Here is a 20,423-nt window from a genome sequence, read left to right as displayed (position 1 = left end):
TCAAATGTTGCATAATGAAGAGCAGTTTTTCCATCTATATCTTTTTCATTGATACTTGCACCGTGAGAAATAAGAAGTTCTGCTGTTTCTTTACTATTATATTCTGCTGCATAATGAAGAGCGGTTTCTTCTCCTTCATCAATTTCATTAATATTTACACCATGTGAAATTATAAGTTCGGCAATTTCTTTAAAATTATCTAATGCTGCATAATGAAGAACTGTTTTTCCTTCTTCATCTTTTTCGTTGATAATTGCGCCATGTAAAATAAGAACTTCAGCTATTTCTTTATTGTTATGGCGCACTGCATAATAAAAAGCAGTTTGTCCAAATGGATTTCTTTCGTTGACATTTGCACCGTGAGAAATAAGAAGTTCAGCTGTCACTTTACTATTTTTAATTGCGGCATGATGAAGAGCGGTTTTTCCTTCTTCATCTTTTTCATTGATATTTGCGCCATGTGAAAGCAAATATTAGTAAAAGGATGAAATATCAAACATCGTAGAATAAAAAAAGCATTTGTTAATATCATTTGTTTGATCGAAATAAACTAAGAATGATTCAAGATTATTATATATTCCGCAATAATCTAAATTTATCTCTAAATAGTGTTCATTCATCAAGAATGTAACGAAATCAATGTTGTGTGAAATAATTGCATATTCCATGCAATCTTCATCTGGTGTTTGATATTTTAAACATTCACTCATGATCTCTGGTTTTCCTCCTAAAAATGAAAATAGAAGACATTTTTGAGTTATTTCTGAATGAAATTTAGTTCTTAATAACTTGAAACAATCAACTGCTCCGTGGTAACAACATAATTCAAGTAATGAATATCCATTATAAGAAGATGGATATAAATTGTTTTCAAGTCTTTGATCTTTATCAAATTCTTTTCTTTCTGTGAATATGATAAATTTTTCTTTGTCATTATACATAATTGCTCTGTAAATCGTATCATCTGTATGAATGTTGAGATCTTCTAATTTAATTTTTTCGAAATCAGCAGACTTGTCTAATTTAATTCCATATTCTTTATAAAACAGGAATATTAAAATATTGTCGACTTTGTTGACTTCTTCCACATGATATTCATCATAAATTAGTTTGGCAAGAGATAAATATGACTTTGTATAGCGATTATTATACGGAATGATATTTAAAATATCTACCATTATATCTTTGGGGTGACGTTTCTTTGAATCAATCAATTTTGATTTGATCATTTTGTAAATAAAGTTTATTGCTTCTTCTTTTTCGACTTTTAGCTGATATAACGCATTATATGAATCAATGTAGTATTTGTGGATACTATGTAATTCACTGTATGTATTTGGGTGAACGTCTTGCGCAGACATTAATAAGTTTTAAAATGTACTTATTACCATTTTCCCATGTAAAATATGTTTAAAATTCATTATAAGAAAAATTTTATGATATACCTGTGGTAAACAATGTCCACATTGATTGCGGATATAATTTTTGGATTTGTATTAAGATCAAACATATATATACTACTTAAATTTTGTAGTGACCCTATATAACACATTCTTTCGGCACGCAGTGCAACTGAGCGCTGATATATGCTGAAAAAAAAATATTTTCATTATTATCCTTGATCATTAAATTAGTGTTCAACCAGATTCTTTCTCACACAACTGGGAATGGATATGAGAAGAATGCTTTTTTCAATAAAAAAAAATTAAAAAAATTATTCATATTTAAAGAAAAATTAATACTCTTAATAAACTCTTTTAGTACTATATTATAAGATCCTGTTATTACAATAAGTAAAAATAGATAATAATGGAGAAAGAAATCATTTGAAAATAAGTAATTGGACCATAAGCTAAATAGTCGGGTGCGTTATCGCACACTATTATGAGATTTCCCATTCGAACCAAAATGTGGCCTAAAATTAAATTTTTGGTCAACAAATAATGGAACTAAACAAAAACCGGGTAACACATGTAACTAGACAAGTGACTTTAGCTAATTAAAGCATGATTATTGATGAAATAAAATTGAAATTATAAAGGAAGTTTCGAGAATGTATCTTTGATTTGCTTTTGAGTAGGTGGTGGATTGAGAGGATTATACTGTAATAATTCGTTAATTTTGGCCACTTGCTTAGCTATTTTATCGCGCCATTCTTGTTCTTGATTGCGTGGAAGTGTATTTATTTTGTTGTTGAACCATAAATATGCTTCCTGAGCCATAATATACATGAAATTGTCCTTGTTCTTCTTCTCTAAACCGGTGGCCAAAACTTTATTTACGTCATCTCTGTATTCTTCGAGTGTTTTGTATTCCTTATTTTCGCATTTTGTCTTGATTGAGTTTAAATCGAACTTTTGCTCAGGAACAATAAACATATTCATCGCCAAACCATCTGTTGTAGCAGGAGCGCTTGTGAATTGAGAACAAACAGACCATTCTATGAGTGATTCAACAATGCGTAGGATCCTTCCTTGAAGATATTCATTCATTGTTCCTATCGTAAAAATTGATAATAATTTAAAATTGAATTGAAATCAATCGTACTATTCAAATCCGAAAAAATCGGATTATCATTAAATTGATCAAACGAATGGCCATTTTGAGAACACTACTTAAGCACATTGGTAGGCATCGCTATATTAAATGTTTATATAGATTGTTGATAAAAAATATTGCGAAATTTTGGGCAAAATAATATTCATAAAAAATTTATAAAACATAACAAAATAATATATAGTATGTGGTAGTATTATAAGATAACTTTGGTGTAGTGGACGAATTTTGGCGCTTTCATAGATTGCCTGAGATCTTCGAAACGAGCGCGATGTTCTTTTTGCCACTCCTTCTTGATGCCACTGTCAACTATTCTCATGGCTGTGGCGCCTTTTCCTGGCATATACCCTGAATATTTAAGATCAGATTTTCTGGTCATTGCCAAAGCAACTTGGCTATTAAGTTCGTGGTCTTTTGATGGATAAGCGATTTCCCATCCGCTTCCTTCCGCTTCGATATTTGTGACAGCGCCGTCATGAGTGACGTGTTTGAATGAATCCATGATCATTGTCTTCTTAAGAGGCATCTCGAATGGAACAGTAACAGATAGTGATGGTCTGTCGTTCAATTCTAAGAATTGAGGTTCCATATTTTCATCAATCATGACGTCAATTCCAAGAATGTGGAAGAATTTCCTTGGTATTGTATTTCTAATCTCTTTCAACTGGAATTTTTCTTCAGATGTTCTTGAAGTCGAAACTATATCTTCATTATCTTTTTCTGTTGATTCTTTATTAGCTGTTTCTTCAGGAAGTTTAAGTTCGACCTTTGGTTCTTCTTTTACTACTGTTTTCTCTGTAGCGGCCTCTTCTTCTTCCTCATTTAACGCAGGTAAAATTTTCAGGGATTGCCCAGGAACTTTCTTTGGCATCATCTCGCGTGTTGGAGATAAACTTCTTCTTTTAGATATGCTTGATTTCATAGCTTTGTTGTCTCTGGCCGTTTTTGGTTTAAATAACGTCTTTGATTCAACTTTTGGCTCGACATATTTAGGAAGGGTAGCCATTATTGCTGGATACAAGCCAGCAATAGCAAGGGCTGAAAGACGTTTAACTTTTTCCCAAATAATTTTTTCATTTGCACCAAATCTCTTCAAAACTTCAGTTGCTAATCGGGTGAAGTCTTCTGGATTCTTATTACTCATTTTGTTAACAGCAGTGTTAGTTAAATGGCAGAACTGGTGATTCTTGTTTTGTTTTGAAGGAGGAGAGTATGGTTCTGTGCAAAACCTTGCAATTCCTTCTTTGTAAACAAATACTGTAAGAGAGTCAAGTGAAGCAACCAATACGAAGAATCGAAAATCGAATTTCAAATTGTCAAGTAAGTAAGGATGGATATAGAGCTGAGCGACTGAATGATCTTGGACTTCTTCCGCTTCGTGAGTAGAATTGATCAGGATAATTCCTTTTCCGCATGAACCATTCTTTGGTTTAATGACCCAAGTTGGTGCTTCGTTGTTCCTTGAGCATATAGATGAGTGCATGCGTTGGAATTCTGGGAAGTTATCTGGTAACACATATGTTGGAGTGTAAAAGTTGAATGCCGATGGATATTTTTTGCGAGCTTTATTTAATTCTGTGAAAATCGTAGATTTAAAGCACAAATAGTCCATGCATGGTATCTTATTTGCTCTTTGATATGGTAGAAGTGCTTCGGCAGTTTCCATTGTGATGAATCCATCAATCCACAGTAGAGGAGGATGTCTTTCAGCATTAACTGGAACTAAACCAAGTTCTCGAAGTGCTCCAGTTGATGTTGGATAATGAGATCGATCATCGATTTCATCACCGGGTAAAATCATAAAGATACTTTTCGAAAATCTTTTGAATCGTTTACGTTATTTTTATAACGAGCATTATTCAGAACATTATAAAAATGTGTGTATTGGTGTGATCTTTTAGTATCGCAAAAAATAAACAAAAAGTTGACGATAGAAAGCATGATTGCAAATTCAGCATTCAAAAAATTATAATGTCAACTTGTTTTAATATCACAGAAACCAAATATAGCTAGAATACAATTAATCCCTCTAAGAATTTTATCATTAAACTTAAAAAAAAATTCAAAAATTTTAAAGGCAGAGCAATGTTTTGGAACGGTTTGCATATGTTGTGTTCTCTGGTTAAAAATGTATAATATATAATAAAACAAAACAAATGAAAAACTTTAATATATAAAAATAACAAAACAAAACGATTTCTATTAAAAAACCTAATTGGCTGGCATTAAATAAGACCAACATGTAATATTTCCATCAGCTGATGAAGCAATAAAAATGTTTTCTTGAGGATGATGAGAAACATTTAGAATTGTGTTGGAAGAAGCTTTAAGAGTGAACAAAAGGCATTGGTTATCATAGTCCCAACATTTGATTGATTTATCTTTAGATCCGGTAAAGAATACAGAATAATTTTGTGAAAAGCAGCTGCAAGTAACATAATTTTCATGTTCATTAAACAATTTGGCCATACTTACATTAAAATCTGATACTTGCCAGAGTTTAACTGATCTATCTGCCGATGTCGTAATTAAATAACTGTTTGAAACAAAATTCATTGATAGCAATGGACTTGTATGTGCTCTAAATGAGGATACCTGATCAAAAACTGCATTAAATAGCCCAACATATCCATTTGCAATGCCAACTGCGAAAATGTCAGTTTTTGGATTTGCAACAATGGACAAAACTGCTCCTTCACTATTTGCGTTCTTGTTAGGTTCACCTTCGCTATACTGTATCTTCTTAATTAACCTGTATTTCTTTAAATCCCAAATACAAATTACTCCATCAGCTCCACCTGATATGAGATACTTACTGTTTGGTGCATATTCTAGCGCAGTAACATATCGAGTATGGCCGTTTAAAGTCTGAACAAGAGATTTCTTTTCTAAGTCGAAAATTCCGACAAAATTCGGATCAATTCCAACTGCAATAATATCTGCAGATGGTGAGTATTTCAGAACTCTGCTGATGGTCTCTGGAGCTGTTACGCCTTTACTGATATCAGCGATTGTTTCAATCTGTCCATTGATTGTATTGACTATATATAAAAATTTCACTGAAGCAAACGAGAATTGTGCTCCATCTGGACTAAAATCAATTGCGCAAATCGTTGTCTGCAAATTTAATAAGAACTTCAAGTTGACCGTGTGTTTATTGAAAAATGGATTCGAGGACTCAATGGTATATGTAAAATCCATGGTGGTTTCTTCTACAGGATAAAGTGGAAATGACGACTGTTTTGGTAAAAGGCTTGTATCAATTGGTGGTAGCACAAAACCTGTTTGTTTAGGGATGGAAGGCGTAGATGGATTTAATTCTGGAGTGTTTAAATAAAGTTGCGGGTATTTTGATTTGATTTTAAGAAGGATCGTCTTTAATGAACGTCTGTATTCCATAATGTAATTGGCATCATCTGTATATTGATATAATAAATTTTGAAGATGAGTTTTGTATGTCTGAAGCTCGAGAATATAAGCTTTATTCTTTAAATTTAAAGTATTGTAATAATTGATCCTTTGGAGAATTTCTACATTAGAAATAGAATTATCTGAAGTAGCTGATTCCGGTTTTGAAGGAGAGCTCCCCTTTGGAATCATTGATTTTTAGAAATTCACTAGGTTATATCCTCAAAAAGTGACACGGATAAAAATTCGGTCAACAGCACATGATTTAGTGAAAAATCGAACTAAAATATGTTAACAAATCTATGATTTTGGTTTGACTCTCTTTGGAAAAATTAAGGTTTTGACAAAGCCAAAACAGTATTTGAAGTAACGTAAAAGAAATATTCTCCGCGTATACTGTGTTTAAATTATGAAATGTATCTTCTTGGCTTGGTCCCACCTTAGAAAGTCTAATAATATTATATTGGTCATAAATTCTTTTTTCCTTTGAGTAAACGAATATATTAATTGGATTTCCCTATAATAACTGTTCTGTAGAGTGTATGAGGTGTGTTGAAATACGAAATATATTTATGTTTGATATTTTTTATTTTCAATTAATATTCATTCTTAAGCTTTCGCAGGGTTTGATATTGCATAACGAACGTTCTGCTTGCATAAAGAAAGAATACATGAGTTTGAATTCATCAGATTGAGTCGTTCGAAGATAAATGATCGAAAATTTTGTAAATAATTCAAATTTTTGATTGACGACTTTTTTTTATAGAGAAATTTGTGTGATAACGAGAATTAAGAAATCATGAAAATTTAATCTTTACAATATGATGGGTGGATTTATGAGAAATTAATTCATTGGTGTTTGGAAAAATCAAATTTTTTCCCACTAACTTAATAATGCTTTTCGTAAAGGATGAGGCATTCACATGTTGATTTAATCGATTTCATATTATCAATGGACACAAAAATAAGACAAAAAAAAATAGAGAAGACAAAATTTTTAGTTTACTTAGTATTAAAGAGCGTAATGGTTAATTCATTTCATGAGTAAAGCCATGTTGTACGATAAATCATAATTTCAATACGATAAAAAAATATTAAAAAAAAAATACTGGAAAGTGATCTGACTATTTAATAGCTGTACGTGCATGTTTAGTTGTATTAATCGTGGATGCTTATTGGTTGTTTAAAAAGGATGAGGAAATTGATAGAAAATAGAAAATCTTTAGAGTTGAACTATCAAATTGTGGATTAAAAGTTCTGTGCTACTTTGTGTGGGCATTGTCGCAATTTAGGATCAATTCATGTCAATAAAATATTTATGAATGTAAATAATAGATAAAATCAATTAATAAATATGTGTGATGTATTAATACCTTGTTTTCCATTGAATGATAATGTCTATGGACGCTGTTTTGCTAAAAAGATCAATAATCAGCAAGAATTGAGTCATAGAGGCAATATGAGTTCAGAAATGCATCTATCCTTTGTATAGTTTGAGCTGTAAAAGTGTATTCATGTAATAGATGCTGTTTCGGTGAAATGTTATCGTTTTATTTGATTGCTATGATTTTGTTTTAAACTTTAAAATTTATTATGAATCATTATGCTGTCTTAGTTTGATCATGCCATTCCGAAGTGAAGTAAAGTCATTTTATGCAAAATTTTATAATTTACATGAGTTTTTTAATGATCGATAACAATGTTATTTTAATAAGATATATTAAAATACGAGAAGAAATTTTATGTTCAATATCCTCAGAAAAATGCATTGAATGGTTGGACGATCATTGATAAAATCTTTTATCTAACAAGATGTTTCAGGTTAAGAGTTTTATTATTTCTGATAGTTATTTAAGATATGAATTCAATCAACTTGACTATTGTTTTCAAATTTCTGATGAGAAATTCTTTTCAATTGATTATTGTTCGATTGCATCCACAAATTATCCTACAGAATAGGAATTTAAACTTTTTCAATTTTATGGAAGCATTTAGAAAAAAATCAGTTGTTTTCTAAAAGTGTTTTTGGAGTCACAGTACTGAAGGAAAAATTAAAAAACAGAGACATAAATTTTACGATACACAAGAAAATGTTTCAAACCTCTAAAGTGAAGTGATTCAATTTTTCTCAATGACTGACGCCCAACCCGAGCAAGTCCCACAAGAAGAAGGCAAGGTAGAAGTTGCTGCCGAGCCAACACCAGAACCAAAAGCTGAAGAGCCAAAGGCAGAAGAAGCTGGTGAAGCATGCCCAATTTCCTGCTCCGCCTGCAAGAGAGGTGATGGCCCATTCGGTCTTACCTGCCCATGCAAGCACCCAGAAATCTTCGAGAACTTCTTCAACAGCCACCCAGTTGCATTCCGCCGTGTTCAGGAAGTTATCTTCCTCAAGCGCCCAATTGTTCTTGGTGTTACATTTGTTGTTATGAACCTCTTATTCTTCATCTGGCGTAAGATGAACCTTAACTTCTACGCTGCTGTTGCTATAGCCACACTCCTTTATGCAGTTTACAACGCTTTCATTGCTAACTTTGTTCCAAAGGTTCTTGAAATGGCATTTGGCGCTAACGTTGAGCCAGGCACACCAGAACAAGCTAACCACATCCGTGATGCTAAGGAAGCTGCTCAGTTCTTTGCTAAGTATCTCAGATTCATGCCAGTTGTTCTTGGCGTTATTGAGAAGCTTTACAAGGATCAGACACTCGTTGGCCGCCTCATCTGGTGCTCATTCCTTGTTGGCATCTTCATCCTTTCCCTCTTCATTTCTGTTTTCTGGATCCTTGTTATCGTTGCTAACATCGCTCTCCTTTGCCCACCAGTTCTCACACACGAGAAGGTCCAGGCCCGCCTTAACAAGAAGTAAGTGATAAGAAGTTATAACTTTTCATGTGTATTAAAAGATATTTAAATCAAGAATATTTATTTTATCCATTACAATTAAGTTATTCTTTTTCCCCTTTTTTATCATTTGATTTGTGCAATTTGTTGTTATTTGTTGATATAAAAACAAATTTATTTATTATTAAGAGTTTATACCAGATAGTTTTATATTATTTTTGTATGATAGAGCTAGCATCTATATCAATATTGACTAACTGTACATAGATAAAAATATGTAATTTAATATTTAATTTTGATCGGCCATTATTTTAAGTCACGAATACACTAACATTGCTGATAATAATTCATTATAAATTTCTCCATAAAAAAGATGTAATTAAAAATATGCCAAATAAAATATCTTATTTATGAAGCGTGTGTTTGGATTTGATTACATCATGGTCTGTATTGCAATTACCTTGCATTAATTTGGATAACTATTTTCAAAAATCAAATTCAGATTTCTCTTGAAGTAGATTACTTATTCAAATTGTCTTTATTTGGGTAGTTTCATGGATCTGTTTCATGTTATCTAAAAAATAAAAAAAATAGCAAATGAAATAATGTAATTAGATAACTATGTGGTGTTAAATAGCTGAGTATTTATAAAATAAAATAAAGAATAAAACATAAATAACAAAATCAAAAAAAATCATGGAAAATACGAAATCAGCAATGGCAGCCATTCTTCTTATCTTCTGGTGTAGTTTCTTTGACTGTAACAACGTTTTGAGGCTGATCTTGCTCAACAGTATGTTGAAGTGTAAGTTCTGCAATTCTGTTAAAGATTTGATCAATATTATCGCCTGATTTAGCTGAGCAAAAGAAAAGTTCCAACTTTTTATCACGAGCAAAGTCTATTGCATGCTCTTTTGGTACAACTTCAGGAAGATCTACTTTATTTCCAACTAATATGACTGGAATCGAAGACTGAGCGTTGTTTATTATCGAGTCTAACCAGTTTTGCAAATGAGTAAATGATGTCTTGACTGTTGTATCATAAAATAAAATAACGCCATCTGCTCTTCTAAAATATTGAGGAGCGAGAGAGCGATATTTTTCTTGTCCAATGGTATCCCATATCTGGAGTTTGATTTTCTGGCCATTTATTTCGATGTCTTTTGCACGATAATCAATTCCAATTGTAGCGATAATTGTACTGTCGAATTCACCTTTGACATACCTATGGATTACTGATGTTTTGCCTACTGAACTATCACCAACAACTATGATTTTTTTCTGAATTGTCGTCATTTATTTTTTTGAGAAAAAAATAACCGATACAAAAAAAATCAGAATAAATAAATTGCATAACTTTAAAATTAGATATAATTTTCTGTATCAATTAATTTATCTCATATGATAGAGCCTGAAAAATTATTAATTTCAATCGAATTCAACATATGATTATAAATTCAAGCATAAATGGTGCCTATAAGATATGTAAGACATAAATTAATAATTTTTGGTTTCCTATTTAGGATTGAAATCACAGTAGTATGATATGACGGGTTGTGTGACTTTTTTTGTAAACGTAAGAATTCATACAATATAGAACGATTTTGTATCATTTTTTTAACATATGAAGTAAAAAAATGTATGATTCTTACGGTTTTTATTCTTACGTTTTTGAATAAATCAAGATTTAAAAAATTTTCAAAATTGTAAGACATTTACACTCAACCCATACATAATGAAATAAAAAATTAAAAAAATTAACATTAATTTTAAAAGAAGCTATATATAGATGATGTCAGATATTCCGCGATTAATTAATTATTTTTGAATAACTGAATGGGTCAAACTTCTTACGAAAAATTAAAACTTAGTTATGTTTATTATTTTATTTTTTTATTTTGTATGAAATGAGTGTCAAGACTAACGACGTTAAAAAATTAGGATTCACAAACAGGGAAATAAAGGATATATTAGAGGAGGCGGGTTATGAGGTTGATAAATATTATTTAAGAAATTGTCAAAAATTCGCGGAGTTTTTAAATGAGTTTGATTATGATGGAAAAATGAATAAAGATGATGTTATAAATTTCTTATATCCCACATCTAAAGAAGAAAAACCTAAAGAACCTGATGTTTTCCCTGAATATTATGAAGAACGAATTAAAGATGATGAATACGATGAAATTGAAAGACTGGAAAAAATAAGAGATGAAATAGATGAAAAAATTAAGGAATTAAGAGAAGTTGAAAAATATAATGAAAATGAAGTAGAGGGTTTAATGAATATCCCAGCTTCAGAATCAGAAGTTCAGAAATCTCATGAAGAAAGATATAAAAATTATGTCTCAGAATCAACACAAAATTTATTAGATGGTGAAATAGACGAAACACTTTCAGAAGAAGGTACTAAATTTATTCGTAAACATAAGTTACAATTTATTGATAATGAAGAATACCCCTGTATCTTATTTTCATCACCTTTAGATTCCGAAAAATTCAAAAAAGCTCTTAGAAACGTGACATATGCAACTAATACGATTAAGAAAGAAGATCATGATATTTACACAAATTATTATTTAAATAAATGCACGGGTGTTGATAAAGTTTTTGATTTATTAGATAAAATATCAAAAGAAACCATTGGAACATATAAAATTTTATGTGATTGCGGTTTCATTGTTGAAGATACCAATAATGTTTCATATGAAAGAACAGCACCGAAGGAAGACGAAGTTGAAAGGTCCATACCATTCGTTATTAAGAACATAAAAGATATGAAAACGTATAAGCATTATATTTATTCATTTATTTCAGAAAAAATGGAAGCAACCCATAAAACATCTTCTCATCATTTTATAGCTATTCATACATTCCTTTTCAAAGTTGTGAAATTAAATAAGACAGGAATTAGATTTAATGTATCAGGGTACGCATTCTTGAGTAAATTAAAATGTATTCGTCACGTCGCAGATGATAAAAATTTATGTGTTCTTAATTCATTTTATGGACTTTAAAAAATAAACTTTATTTTTATTTATTTTTTAATTTTTATTCTTACATAAATGAACAAAAACGGAACAGCTAAAATGAATGATAATCAAATTAGAGCAGAAGGTAGAAGGTTATTTAAACGCTTCTATAACATTCCTGATGGTGTTAATCCTAAAACACGTAGAAGCTATTTAAATGAAGCAATAGATGCATATGAAGGTTTTGACATTTCATCAGAAAGTGAGAGATTAGCGAGAATGTTAAATGTTAATATTGATTTCTATTATTGTGATCCTCAACCAGAAGACGTGGACATAAATAAGGTAGACTTTCCATTAGTGGAATCAATAATGATAGATCCAGAATTTGAAACAGTAAATATTTTATTAACACAGAGTCCATGTGGAAAACTTCACGCTGACAGAATAACAGACGTTGAAGCACTCACCGGCTATAAAGTTTGTTCATTTTGTAAAGAAGAAGTTTATTCTATCCGCGATGATCCAGAAAGGAAAAACCAAAGAAGATTTTTAAAGCATTGTGAGAAATGTAAAGAAAATAATGGAAGATTAATTCAAGACTTTCAATTGCAAAAGACACAGCAACCATATGCACCACATATTACGAAACAGAAGATATATCAGTGGTTATTAGCTCACAATTTGCAGGAATATTATAAACCGACAAGATATTATATTACTTTTGACTTCGAAACATTAGAGACTAAAGAAGAATTACAACTTTCTGAGTGTGCAACTTTGAACGCTTACTTAAAACCATTCATGGTATCATCAACGGTTAAATTAAACGATAAAACATATACGAGGAATTTTTGCTTAACTTCGAGTGATTCTTTTATTTCTGATTGGATTGAGTTTTTATTTTCAACCTGTTCATTAGTTGCTAAATCAAATATTGAACAATATGAAGAATTATTGAAGCCGCAAACGGTGGGGACTTTGTCTCATACATTAAATGAAAAACAGAAGGAAGCATTTAAAGAACTTCTAGATGAGGAATTCAATAAAGTGAATATCATAGGTTTTAATTCGGGAAAGTTTGATTTAAATTTAATTCTTCGTGATTTAAACACTGCAAAATGGAAAATAAAATCAATGCTGGGTTCATCTTCACAATTTAAGCAAATCATTGTAAAGAAAACAAACGTTCCATATGAATTGAGATTTATTGACATCAGAAATTATATAGCGGGTGGGACATTAGACCAATTCACTCAAGATTTCGGAAACAATAAATCACGTGTTAAATCCTTTTTCCCTTATCAATTCATCACGTGGGAAAATTACGAAGAAGAATTATATAAAGTGGAACCATTCACTCAAGATTCATTTTATTCAGCATTAACTCAAGAAACTATATCAGATAGTGATTATCAAATATATCTCAATGATGCTAAAAATTTTAAGAATAGATTAGAATATTTTATTCATTATTGCAATAAAGATGTTGAAATTATGATTGACCCAATCGATAAAATTATTGAAGAAACATTTGTTTATAAAATTGATATGCTTCATAATCTTTCTTTATCATCGAATGCTTCAATGATTCGTTACGCTTTAGCATATAAAGACTTTAATCCTAATGAAAAATATCCTGAGGAAGAGATAGAATCAAGTTTTGAATTAACGAAAAAGTATTGGAAATATAAAATTGAATCATATAAGAAACAAGATGAAAAAGCAGAAAGAGATACTAAAAATAATGTTTCAATGGATGATTTTCAATACTATCACGATTTAATCCTTTCATCTAAATGCAAAATGTGTGGTAAAGCGTTTACATATGCAAATAAACCAACATTAGATAGAATCGATAATGAAAAACCACATACCAAAGAAAATTGTCAGTTAATGTGTTGTTATTGCAATGTCGTAAAATCAAATAAAGATGAAGATGTTCAACGTTTAAGAATCAATTTAAGAAATTATGCATTAAAAAATAATTTACCAATGACTTTAGATTCAGTTGAAGCTTATCACATTCTCCGTAATGGAATTACTGGTGGTCTATCAAATGTTCAACATCGTGTTAATCTTAAAGGAATCACGCACATTAATAAACTTTCATATAGTCCAGAAACTAAAACTGTATCAAATGAGGACACCACCAACATTATGACTCATTTCGTTGGTGTTGATTTTAATTCATTATATCCTTCATCATTTTCATCTAATCCTCATGATTTCATTTAATATACTGACCATAAAATGTATATGCCGGGAAGATTGAATGGTGTTATCATTTGTGATACAGCAACAAAGAAAGCAAAAGCATTGGGAATAATTAAGAAGAAAAATACTTTATTCGTGGCTGAAGTAAAGGGTCACATTGATGAAAAATACATTAATGATTACATAAACTTTTTACCGATAATAAGAAACTTAGATATTATCACAGATGAAAAAACAATTGGCAGTTTTATGTATAATTACATGAAATCAAACAATCTACCAGTTGACCAGAAACAGAGAAAATTAACTCAGTTAGCATCAACACACAACCAATATCAACCATTTTCTTCTTATTATCTTTGGTATCTAATAGACAGATTTCATTTTATCATCGATGATATTCAATCAATTTTAACATTTACGAAAAACACTTGTTTTAATGAATTTGCGAACGAATTTATGAACGAAAGACAAAAGGCTGAATTAGAAGGAAATAAAGGAAAAGGTTTATTTTGCAAGATTTCGCTTAATGGATCATATGGTTACGATGCAATGAATACACAAAATTACGCAAAGACTAAAATAATGAATGCACAGAAGGCACGCGTTGCATGTATGTCAAATAAGTTTAAAAACATAAGAGAAATAGGTGAAGATACATATCAAGTGATGCTCAAAGATAGATTTTATAGATGTGATACATGTTTACAAGAGGCATTCTTCACTTTAGATAATGCAAAATACTGGTATTTGGTTTTCATTTATGATTTTATGTATAAATGCATGGATGTTAATCGTTTTCATTTCATTGAAGGTGATACTGATTCATCTTATTGTGCAATCGCTGGCGATCCAAATCTTCCTAACACTCAAGCATTTCAAGCAATTGTAACCGATAAACAATTTTATGATAAAAACATTTTCAAATTCGCACCTTTTGATTTCTTTTGTTTTGATGAGAAATTTAAACCTAAATTAAAGAATAAAGCTGAAGAAAAAGCACATGAGAAGAAGTTATTGGGTTTAGCAATTGAGAAACAAGGTGATAACATGGTTGCTTTATGCCCCAAGTGTTATACATCATTCAACGGTTCAATTGATGGAGGTGATTTTAAAAAGATTGCACAAAAAATGAAAGGTGTTAGTTTACGACAAAATAAACAATTAACACCTAAAAATTATTTGGATATAATAAATGATAAAGTGATATTTGATGGTCAGAATATTAATTTACAACTTAAAAACAGGACGATGACTCGCTTAACAATTGGTAAGACTGCATTAACAGGAGCAGACACTAAGGCTGTATGTTGTGAAAATGGATGTTGTATGCCGTGTATTTAATACAATTTAAAATTTTAATAAAATGCCACAGAAGAGACAAAAGGAACCGTTAATGATGGTTTTGATTCTTGATCAAAGAGGTGGGCGCCCTTAAAACATTTATTTTATTTTTATATAAATGGATAATGTAGATTTAAAAATTTTAATTGATGATTTAGTATTTAATCAAAATTTTCTTACTTATTATGAATTAAAAGCACATCTCCAAAAATATGATGAAAATATAACAGGTGATGATATGGATTATTATTATTCATATTATAAAAATGAAATTTTGAAATATCATGATAAAATAATTTCTAAAATTAAAGACAAAATTAAAAATAATGAATATACAAAGGGAAAAACTAAATCACAACTTAAACAATTGAAAGATTTCAAAAATAAAGTATTAACAGAAGAAGATATTGATGAATTATATAAATTATATAATCCTGAGCTGCAAAAAACAAAGGAACAAAAGCTAAAAGTGCAAAACGCCCAGGTCATTCAGACCATAAATGAAGCACAAGCTTTAATTTATGATTTATTATTTAAACCATATTCAGCCCGACTTTTAAATGAAGATCAACTTTTGGAATTCATCCTTCAACATAAACTCGAAGCGGGAAAGTATATCAAACCTTTATATACAGTATATTTAAAACAAATGAATAGAATACATCCAGAATTAATGAAAGGAGGAATGAAATCCAAAATCAAAGCAGATAAAATTAAATCACTTGCAATACCAAAACCTCCAACAGTAGTACCTCCTCCTCCTTCAGTTAATCCTTCATCATTCACTTTATTATATCCATTTCAAACATTAAAGAAGCAAAAAGATTTTAAAAAGGATTTCAAGATATTAAATAAACCAATTGACCCGAAAATTCAACCGTTAAAGGAAAAATTTAGTCGCCCTTCATTTGCTCCATATCCATATTCATACGAAATCGATCATTTAGAATATTCAAAAGGAAACGTTACTTATTTATTTGCCATTAACATTAACACCAGATATTTATATTGCATTCCGGTGAAAGGGAAAACAGAACAGGAAACAAGAAGAGCTATACAATACTTACTAGATCATGAAAGAGTAGATAATATAAGGGGTGATGGTGATAAAGGATTTCAGGCAGCTATGGCTCATTATTTCCCACAAATTAATTTTTACTTTTCATCCTCTCCATATACGTTTCATAATAAAATAGTTGATGTGGTAATGAGAACTCTTAGAGATGCGTTAGGGGTTAACGGTCAGATATACTGGGATGGAAATCATGACTCCATCATACAGCAGTTAGTATATTATTACAATAATACATGGCATAGAACTATAAACATGAAACCAGTGAAATGAAAAATGATATTTCAAAAGAATGGGAATATATTAGAAAACAAATGGAAAGGTTAAATGATGTTAAACGTGAACAAATTAATTCGGGGCTCATGAATTTTAAACAAGGGGATAAAGTTTTGATTCATCTCGATTATGGAAAAACTGATAAATCAATGACAAAAAGAAGACGAAGATTTGACACAATAGCTGAATTTGTTAGATATATTAACGGTAATGTATTAGTTGAGGTTAACAATAAATTAATAGAAATTCCGATTTATTTTATTACTCCATTATATTTAAATAACATTTAATTTTTTTATTTCGTAAGAAATGAGTGACAACGAAGCAGCCAAGAGTCCAGACGATGAATATAAAAAGAAACTAAACAGAATTAAATCAGAAAGAAGCAGCAATGTGGTGGGGTTGAAAACGATAAAGAGGTGAAAGAAATAATCGAAAAATTAGAAACTTACCGTTCAATCCTTAAACTGAGTGAAGCAAAAATAAAAGAATTGATTGGAAGAGATGAATTTAATAAAGAGGATGGTATTTATTAATTATTTTTGAAGAACTGATGAGGTCACCAGGTCACCAGGTAGTCACCAGGTCACCAGGTAATTTAACTTCTCTGAAAAAATGTGACAACATGACATTTTGACAACAACATAGGAGGATGGTATTTATTAATTATTTTTGAAGAACTGATGAGGTCACCAGGTCACCAGGTCACCAGGTCACCAGGTAATTTAACTTCTCTGAAAAAATGTGACAACATGACATTTTGACAACAACATAGGAGGATGGTATTTATTAATTATTTTTGAAGAACTGATGAGGTCACCAGGTCACCAGGTCACCAGGTAATTTAACTTCTCTGAAAAAATGTGACAACATGACATTTTGACAACAACATAGGAGGATGGTATTTATTAATTATTTTTGAAGAACTGATGAGGTCACCAGGTCACCAGGTCACCAGGTAATTTAACTTCTCTGAAAAAATGTGACAACATGACATTTTGACAACAACATAGGAGGATGACAAAAATAAATTCCAATCATACTTTATAAAGCATCATTTACAGGTATTTCATCGTCAGTAAATGAATCATCATTATCGTTTGGTTCAACCTGTTTATATAATCCTTTCATTTCTTCTTTCAAAACATAACACCATGTCTGTTTACCATCTATTTTTCTTTGTTTCCTATCACATTTATCCTTAATACTCATTTGGAAATTCTTGTCTTTCATGTCTGATGGTTTGCAGAATAGAGCATTTTTACACGTCATACCTACACACAATTCATCATAATGTGTATTTATCCATACATCTAAAGGATTTGTTGATAATTCAATTAAATCTTGTTTGGCTTCAGTCATCGGAATGATTCGTACATTAAATGATGAAAGGTCATATTGCATAAAATACGTCAGTAAATTATCATAAAATTCCTTAGTGCATGAATTCATCAAATTCTTGAAGTAATCAAATTGACCCTTAAATTTACCATTAACTCTTAAAACTACATATCTTCTGTCTCCAACTTCAATTTTGACAGGGTAGACGTTATTAGTTACGAAAATGAAATTGGCAACGTTCTGAGCAGTTCTTCTGGGTTGATTCTTTTCATTAATTCTTATCTCATTATCCGTAATAATTGATTTCAAAGCGTTGAAGTTTGCGAGTCTATCTTCACCTACATTCTTGAGTTCATTAAGTACAAGAAACATTTTATTCTCAACTACTGAATTGAAATTACCCGTTAGCTCACTTATTTCGGTAATGTTTTTGCATGAATAACCGGCGAGAAGTTCAGAAATAATGTCAGTGAATCTGTTTTTACCTGTTCCCTGAAGTCCTTTCAAAATAATTGATGTTTCATTCTTGATTCCAGGATGTTTGAATCATTGATGCAATCCAGCCGAGAAGGTATTTATACACTTCATCGTTATTATCACAAACGGCTTTCTTTTAATGAATTCATAAAATCTCAATTTTTGAGTAATCTGGTTTTTCGAGAACGTTGTATTTATAACTGAAACGTTGAGAAAACATCTGGGGAATCAGATTTAAAGCAAACACCCTTAACGGTTAATGAAGACAATTGATTTAATAGTATGTCCCATGCTGGTTATTGTTTTACCTTCTTCTTTAAATAATTTTAATCATTTTGAGTGACTCTTTCATGTTTGATTGAAGAACGAATGATATTTGATTCATTTTGTCGTGTATGTTGTAATCTTTCTGAATGAAGTATTTGTTTCCATAATCTACAAAACGGATTACACGTGATAAATCCTCAATTACTTCAGAACTGTTTTTATACTGATGATTTTCAGCCTTCCGTCTAATATCTGTTATCAAAAACGAGTCATCAAGTTTTATATCAAATGTTATTTTTGGCTTACGTAATAAAGGTAAAACGTATTCATCATAATATTCTTTTTGGTATAGTTTTAGAATCTTCACTAAAACAAATGGAGAAGTCATTAAATGTGCATATCTACTACGTGCTTTTTCAAAATTACTTTTAGCATTTTCTGTTAAATTGCAGAAGTTATAAACGTTATTCTATGCTTCATTAATTAAATGATTAGGTAACGAATTAATTGCTTGAACAGTGTGAATAATGTTATTTCTTTTTCTAAATTCATGTTTCCACCGTCATTATGTACTTCAAAATCACAGATGCCATCAACTATGCTCTGAGCTAGTTTATCGTCAATGTTTACATCTTTGTTTTCATTCATGATACTCTTTATTTCTTCATTCTTCTGTTCAACTCTTACCTTAATATTCAAATCATTTAATATATCATTCACTGTTCTAGTTAATGTTGAATCATAACTTCCACGAATGAATGAGTATGTATTGATTGGTTCTTTTGCATTCTTGCGAACTCTTGAATCAGCCATAACCACTAATGAACGTTTTGAATCATCAATAGAAGTCATTATGTCAATATCATAATCATTGCAGGAATAACATTTAATCATTCTGTTCGAAACTGCATAGAAGAAATTAGTGTTGCAATAAATGTGAAGACCTCCTGAAGCGGTTTTAACGATAACATCTTTATCCGAAAGTTTTGATAGAATGTCTTTTCTAACTGTTTCTTTAAGTTCATCATTGTACGATTTATTGATATCAACATCTATAATCGTTAAATTCGAAATTTTATTTACTAATAAAGCCATACCAGTTTTCCTTCCTCTTCCTCCATCGTATTTGAGTAGTTATGTAAATCAATCTTGTTTTCACCAATTCTTTCGTTGAGGGTTTTAGTTTCTGCCATAACTAATTCCTCAGCTAATTCCTCAACTAATGAATCAATAACTTTTTCATCAGAAACGATATAGTTGCTGTTGTTGTTTGTTGCTGTCATTTATATAGGAATAAAAAAATAAAAATAATTTTAAAACTAACTTTATTTTTGGGCTACATCAAATTTCATACCTGTTGTCAAAATGTCATGTTGTCACATTTTTTCAGAGAAGTTAAATTACCTGGTGACCTGGTGACCTCATCAGTTCTTCAAAAATAATTAATAAATACCATCCTCCTATGTTGTTGTCAAAATGTCATGTTGTCACATTTTTTCAGAGAAGTTAAATTACCTGGTGACCTGGTGACCTGGTGACCTCATCAGTTCTTCAAAAATAATTAATAAATACCATCCTCCTATGTTGTTGTCAAAATGTCATGTTGTCACATTTTTTCAGAGAAGTTAAATTACCTGGTGACCTGGTGACCTCATCAG

At 30.6% G+C, this 20,423-nt stretch overlaps 10 protein-coding genes across 10 annotated transcripts, besides 1 other annotated feature; 4 read left to right on the top strand and 6 right to left on the bottom strand.

Annotated features, from left to right (window-relative positions):
• Window positions 1-473: 473 nt before the first annotated feature.
• On the bottom strand, window positions 474-1,374 carry TVAGG3_0772930 (protein of unknown function (DUF3447); the record flags this gene model as incomplete). Its single annotated transcript, XM_001319082.1, has 1 exon — window positions 474-1,361. The coding sequence occupies one exon, from the start codon at window positions 1,359-1,361 to the stop codon at window positions 474-476; it is 888 nt and encodes a 295-aa protein (XP_001319117.1).
• A 349-nt stretch (window positions 1,375-1,723) lies between these two features.
• TVAGG3_0772920 (acetylation-dependent protein binding) lies at window positions 1,724-2,494 on the bottom strand (the record flags this gene model as incomplete). Its single annotated transcript, XM_001319083.1, has 1 exon — window positions 2,034-2,492. The coding sequence occupies one exon, from the start codon at window positions 2,490-2,492 to the stop codon at window positions 2,034-2,036; it is 459 nt and encodes a 152-aa protein (XP_001319118.1).
• Window positions 2,495-2,594: 100 nt separating this feature from the next.
• Window positions 2,595-4,371, bottom strand: TVAGG3_0772910 (positive regulation of cilium movement; the record flags this gene model as incomplete). Its single annotated transcript, XM_001319084.1, has 1 exon — window positions 2,753-4,357. The coding sequence occupies one exon, from the start codon at window positions 4,355-4,357 to the stop codon at window positions 2,753-2,755; it is 1,605 nt and encodes a 534-aa protein (XP_001319119.1).
• Window positions 4,372-4,737: 366 nt separating this feature from the next.
• On the bottom strand, window positions 4,738-6,180 carry TVAGG3_0772900 (WD repeat-containing protein family; the record flags this gene model as incomplete). Its single annotated transcript, XM_001319085.1, has 1 exon — window positions 4,768-6,156. The coding sequence occupies one exon, from the start codon at window positions 6,154-6,156 to the stop codon at window positions 4,768-4,770; it is 1,389 nt and encodes a 462-aa protein (XP_001319120.1).
• A 1,877-nt stretch (window positions 6,181-8,057) lies between these two features.
• TVAGG3_0772890 (uncharacterized protein) lies at window positions 8,058-8,898 on the top strand (the record flags this gene model as incomplete). Its single annotated transcript, XM_001319086.2, has 1 exon — window positions 8,096-8,827. One exon carries the CDS (start codon window positions 8,096-8,098, stop codon window positions 8,825-8,827), a length of 732 nt encoding a protein of 243 aa, XP_001319121.1.
• A 298-nt stretch (window positions 8,899-9,196) lies between these two features.
• TVAGG3_0772880 (GTPase protein) lies at window positions 9,197-10,135 on the bottom strand (the record flags this gene model as incomplete). Its single annotated transcript, XM_001319087.1, has 1 exon — window positions 9,514-10,098. The coding sequence occupies one exon, from the start codon at window positions 10,096-10,098 to the stop codon at window positions 9,514-9,516; it is 585 nt and encodes a 194-aa protein (XP_001319122.1).
• A 512-nt stretch (window positions 10,136-10,647) lies between these two features.
• Window positions 10,648-20,423: part of a mobile genetic element that runs on past the window's edge.
• Window positions 11,865-14,009, top strand: TVAGG3_0772860 (DNA/RNA polymerase superfamily; the record flags this gene model as incomplete). The annotated part of the gene is made up of 1 exon (XM_051246027.1): window positions 11,865-14,009. The coding sequence occupies one exon, from the start codon at window positions 11,865-11,867 to the stop codon at window positions 14,007-14,009; it is 2,145 nt and encodes a 714-aa protein (XP_051092614.1).
• Window positions 14,031-15,332, top strand: TVAGG3_0772850 (DNA/RNA polymerases family; the record flags this gene model as incomplete). The annotated part of the gene is made up of 1 exon (XM_051246026.1): window positions 14,031-15,332. The coding sequence occupies one exon, from the start codon at window positions 14,031-14,033 to the stop codon at window positions 15,330-15,332; it is 1,302 nt and encodes a 433-aa protein (XP_051092613.1).
• On the top strand, window positions 15,451-15,762 carry TVAGG3_0772840 (uncharacterized protein; the record flags this gene model as incomplete). The annotated part of the gene is made up of 1 exon (XM_051246025.1): window positions 15,451-15,762. A coding segment is annotated over one exon (312 nt), but the record flags the coding sequence as incomplete, so codon positions are not given.
• On the bottom strand, window positions 17,725-18,393 carry TVAGG3_0772830 (uncharacterized protein; the record flags this gene model as incomplete). The annotated part of the gene is made up of 1 exon (XM_051246024.1): window positions 17,725-18,393. One exon carries the CDS (start codon window positions 18,391-18,393, stop codon window positions 17,725-17,727), a length of 669 nt encoding a protein of 222 aa, XP_051092611.1.

This window comes from Trichomonas vaginalis, chromosome III (genome assembly GCF_026262505.1).
Source record: "Trichomonas vaginalis G3 chromosome III, whole genome shotgun sequence".
NCBI lineage: Eukaryota > Parabasalia > Trichomonadida > Trichomonadidae > Trichomonas > Trichomonas vaginalis.
This window is presented reverse-complemented; position numbering and strand designations above follow the sequence as displayed.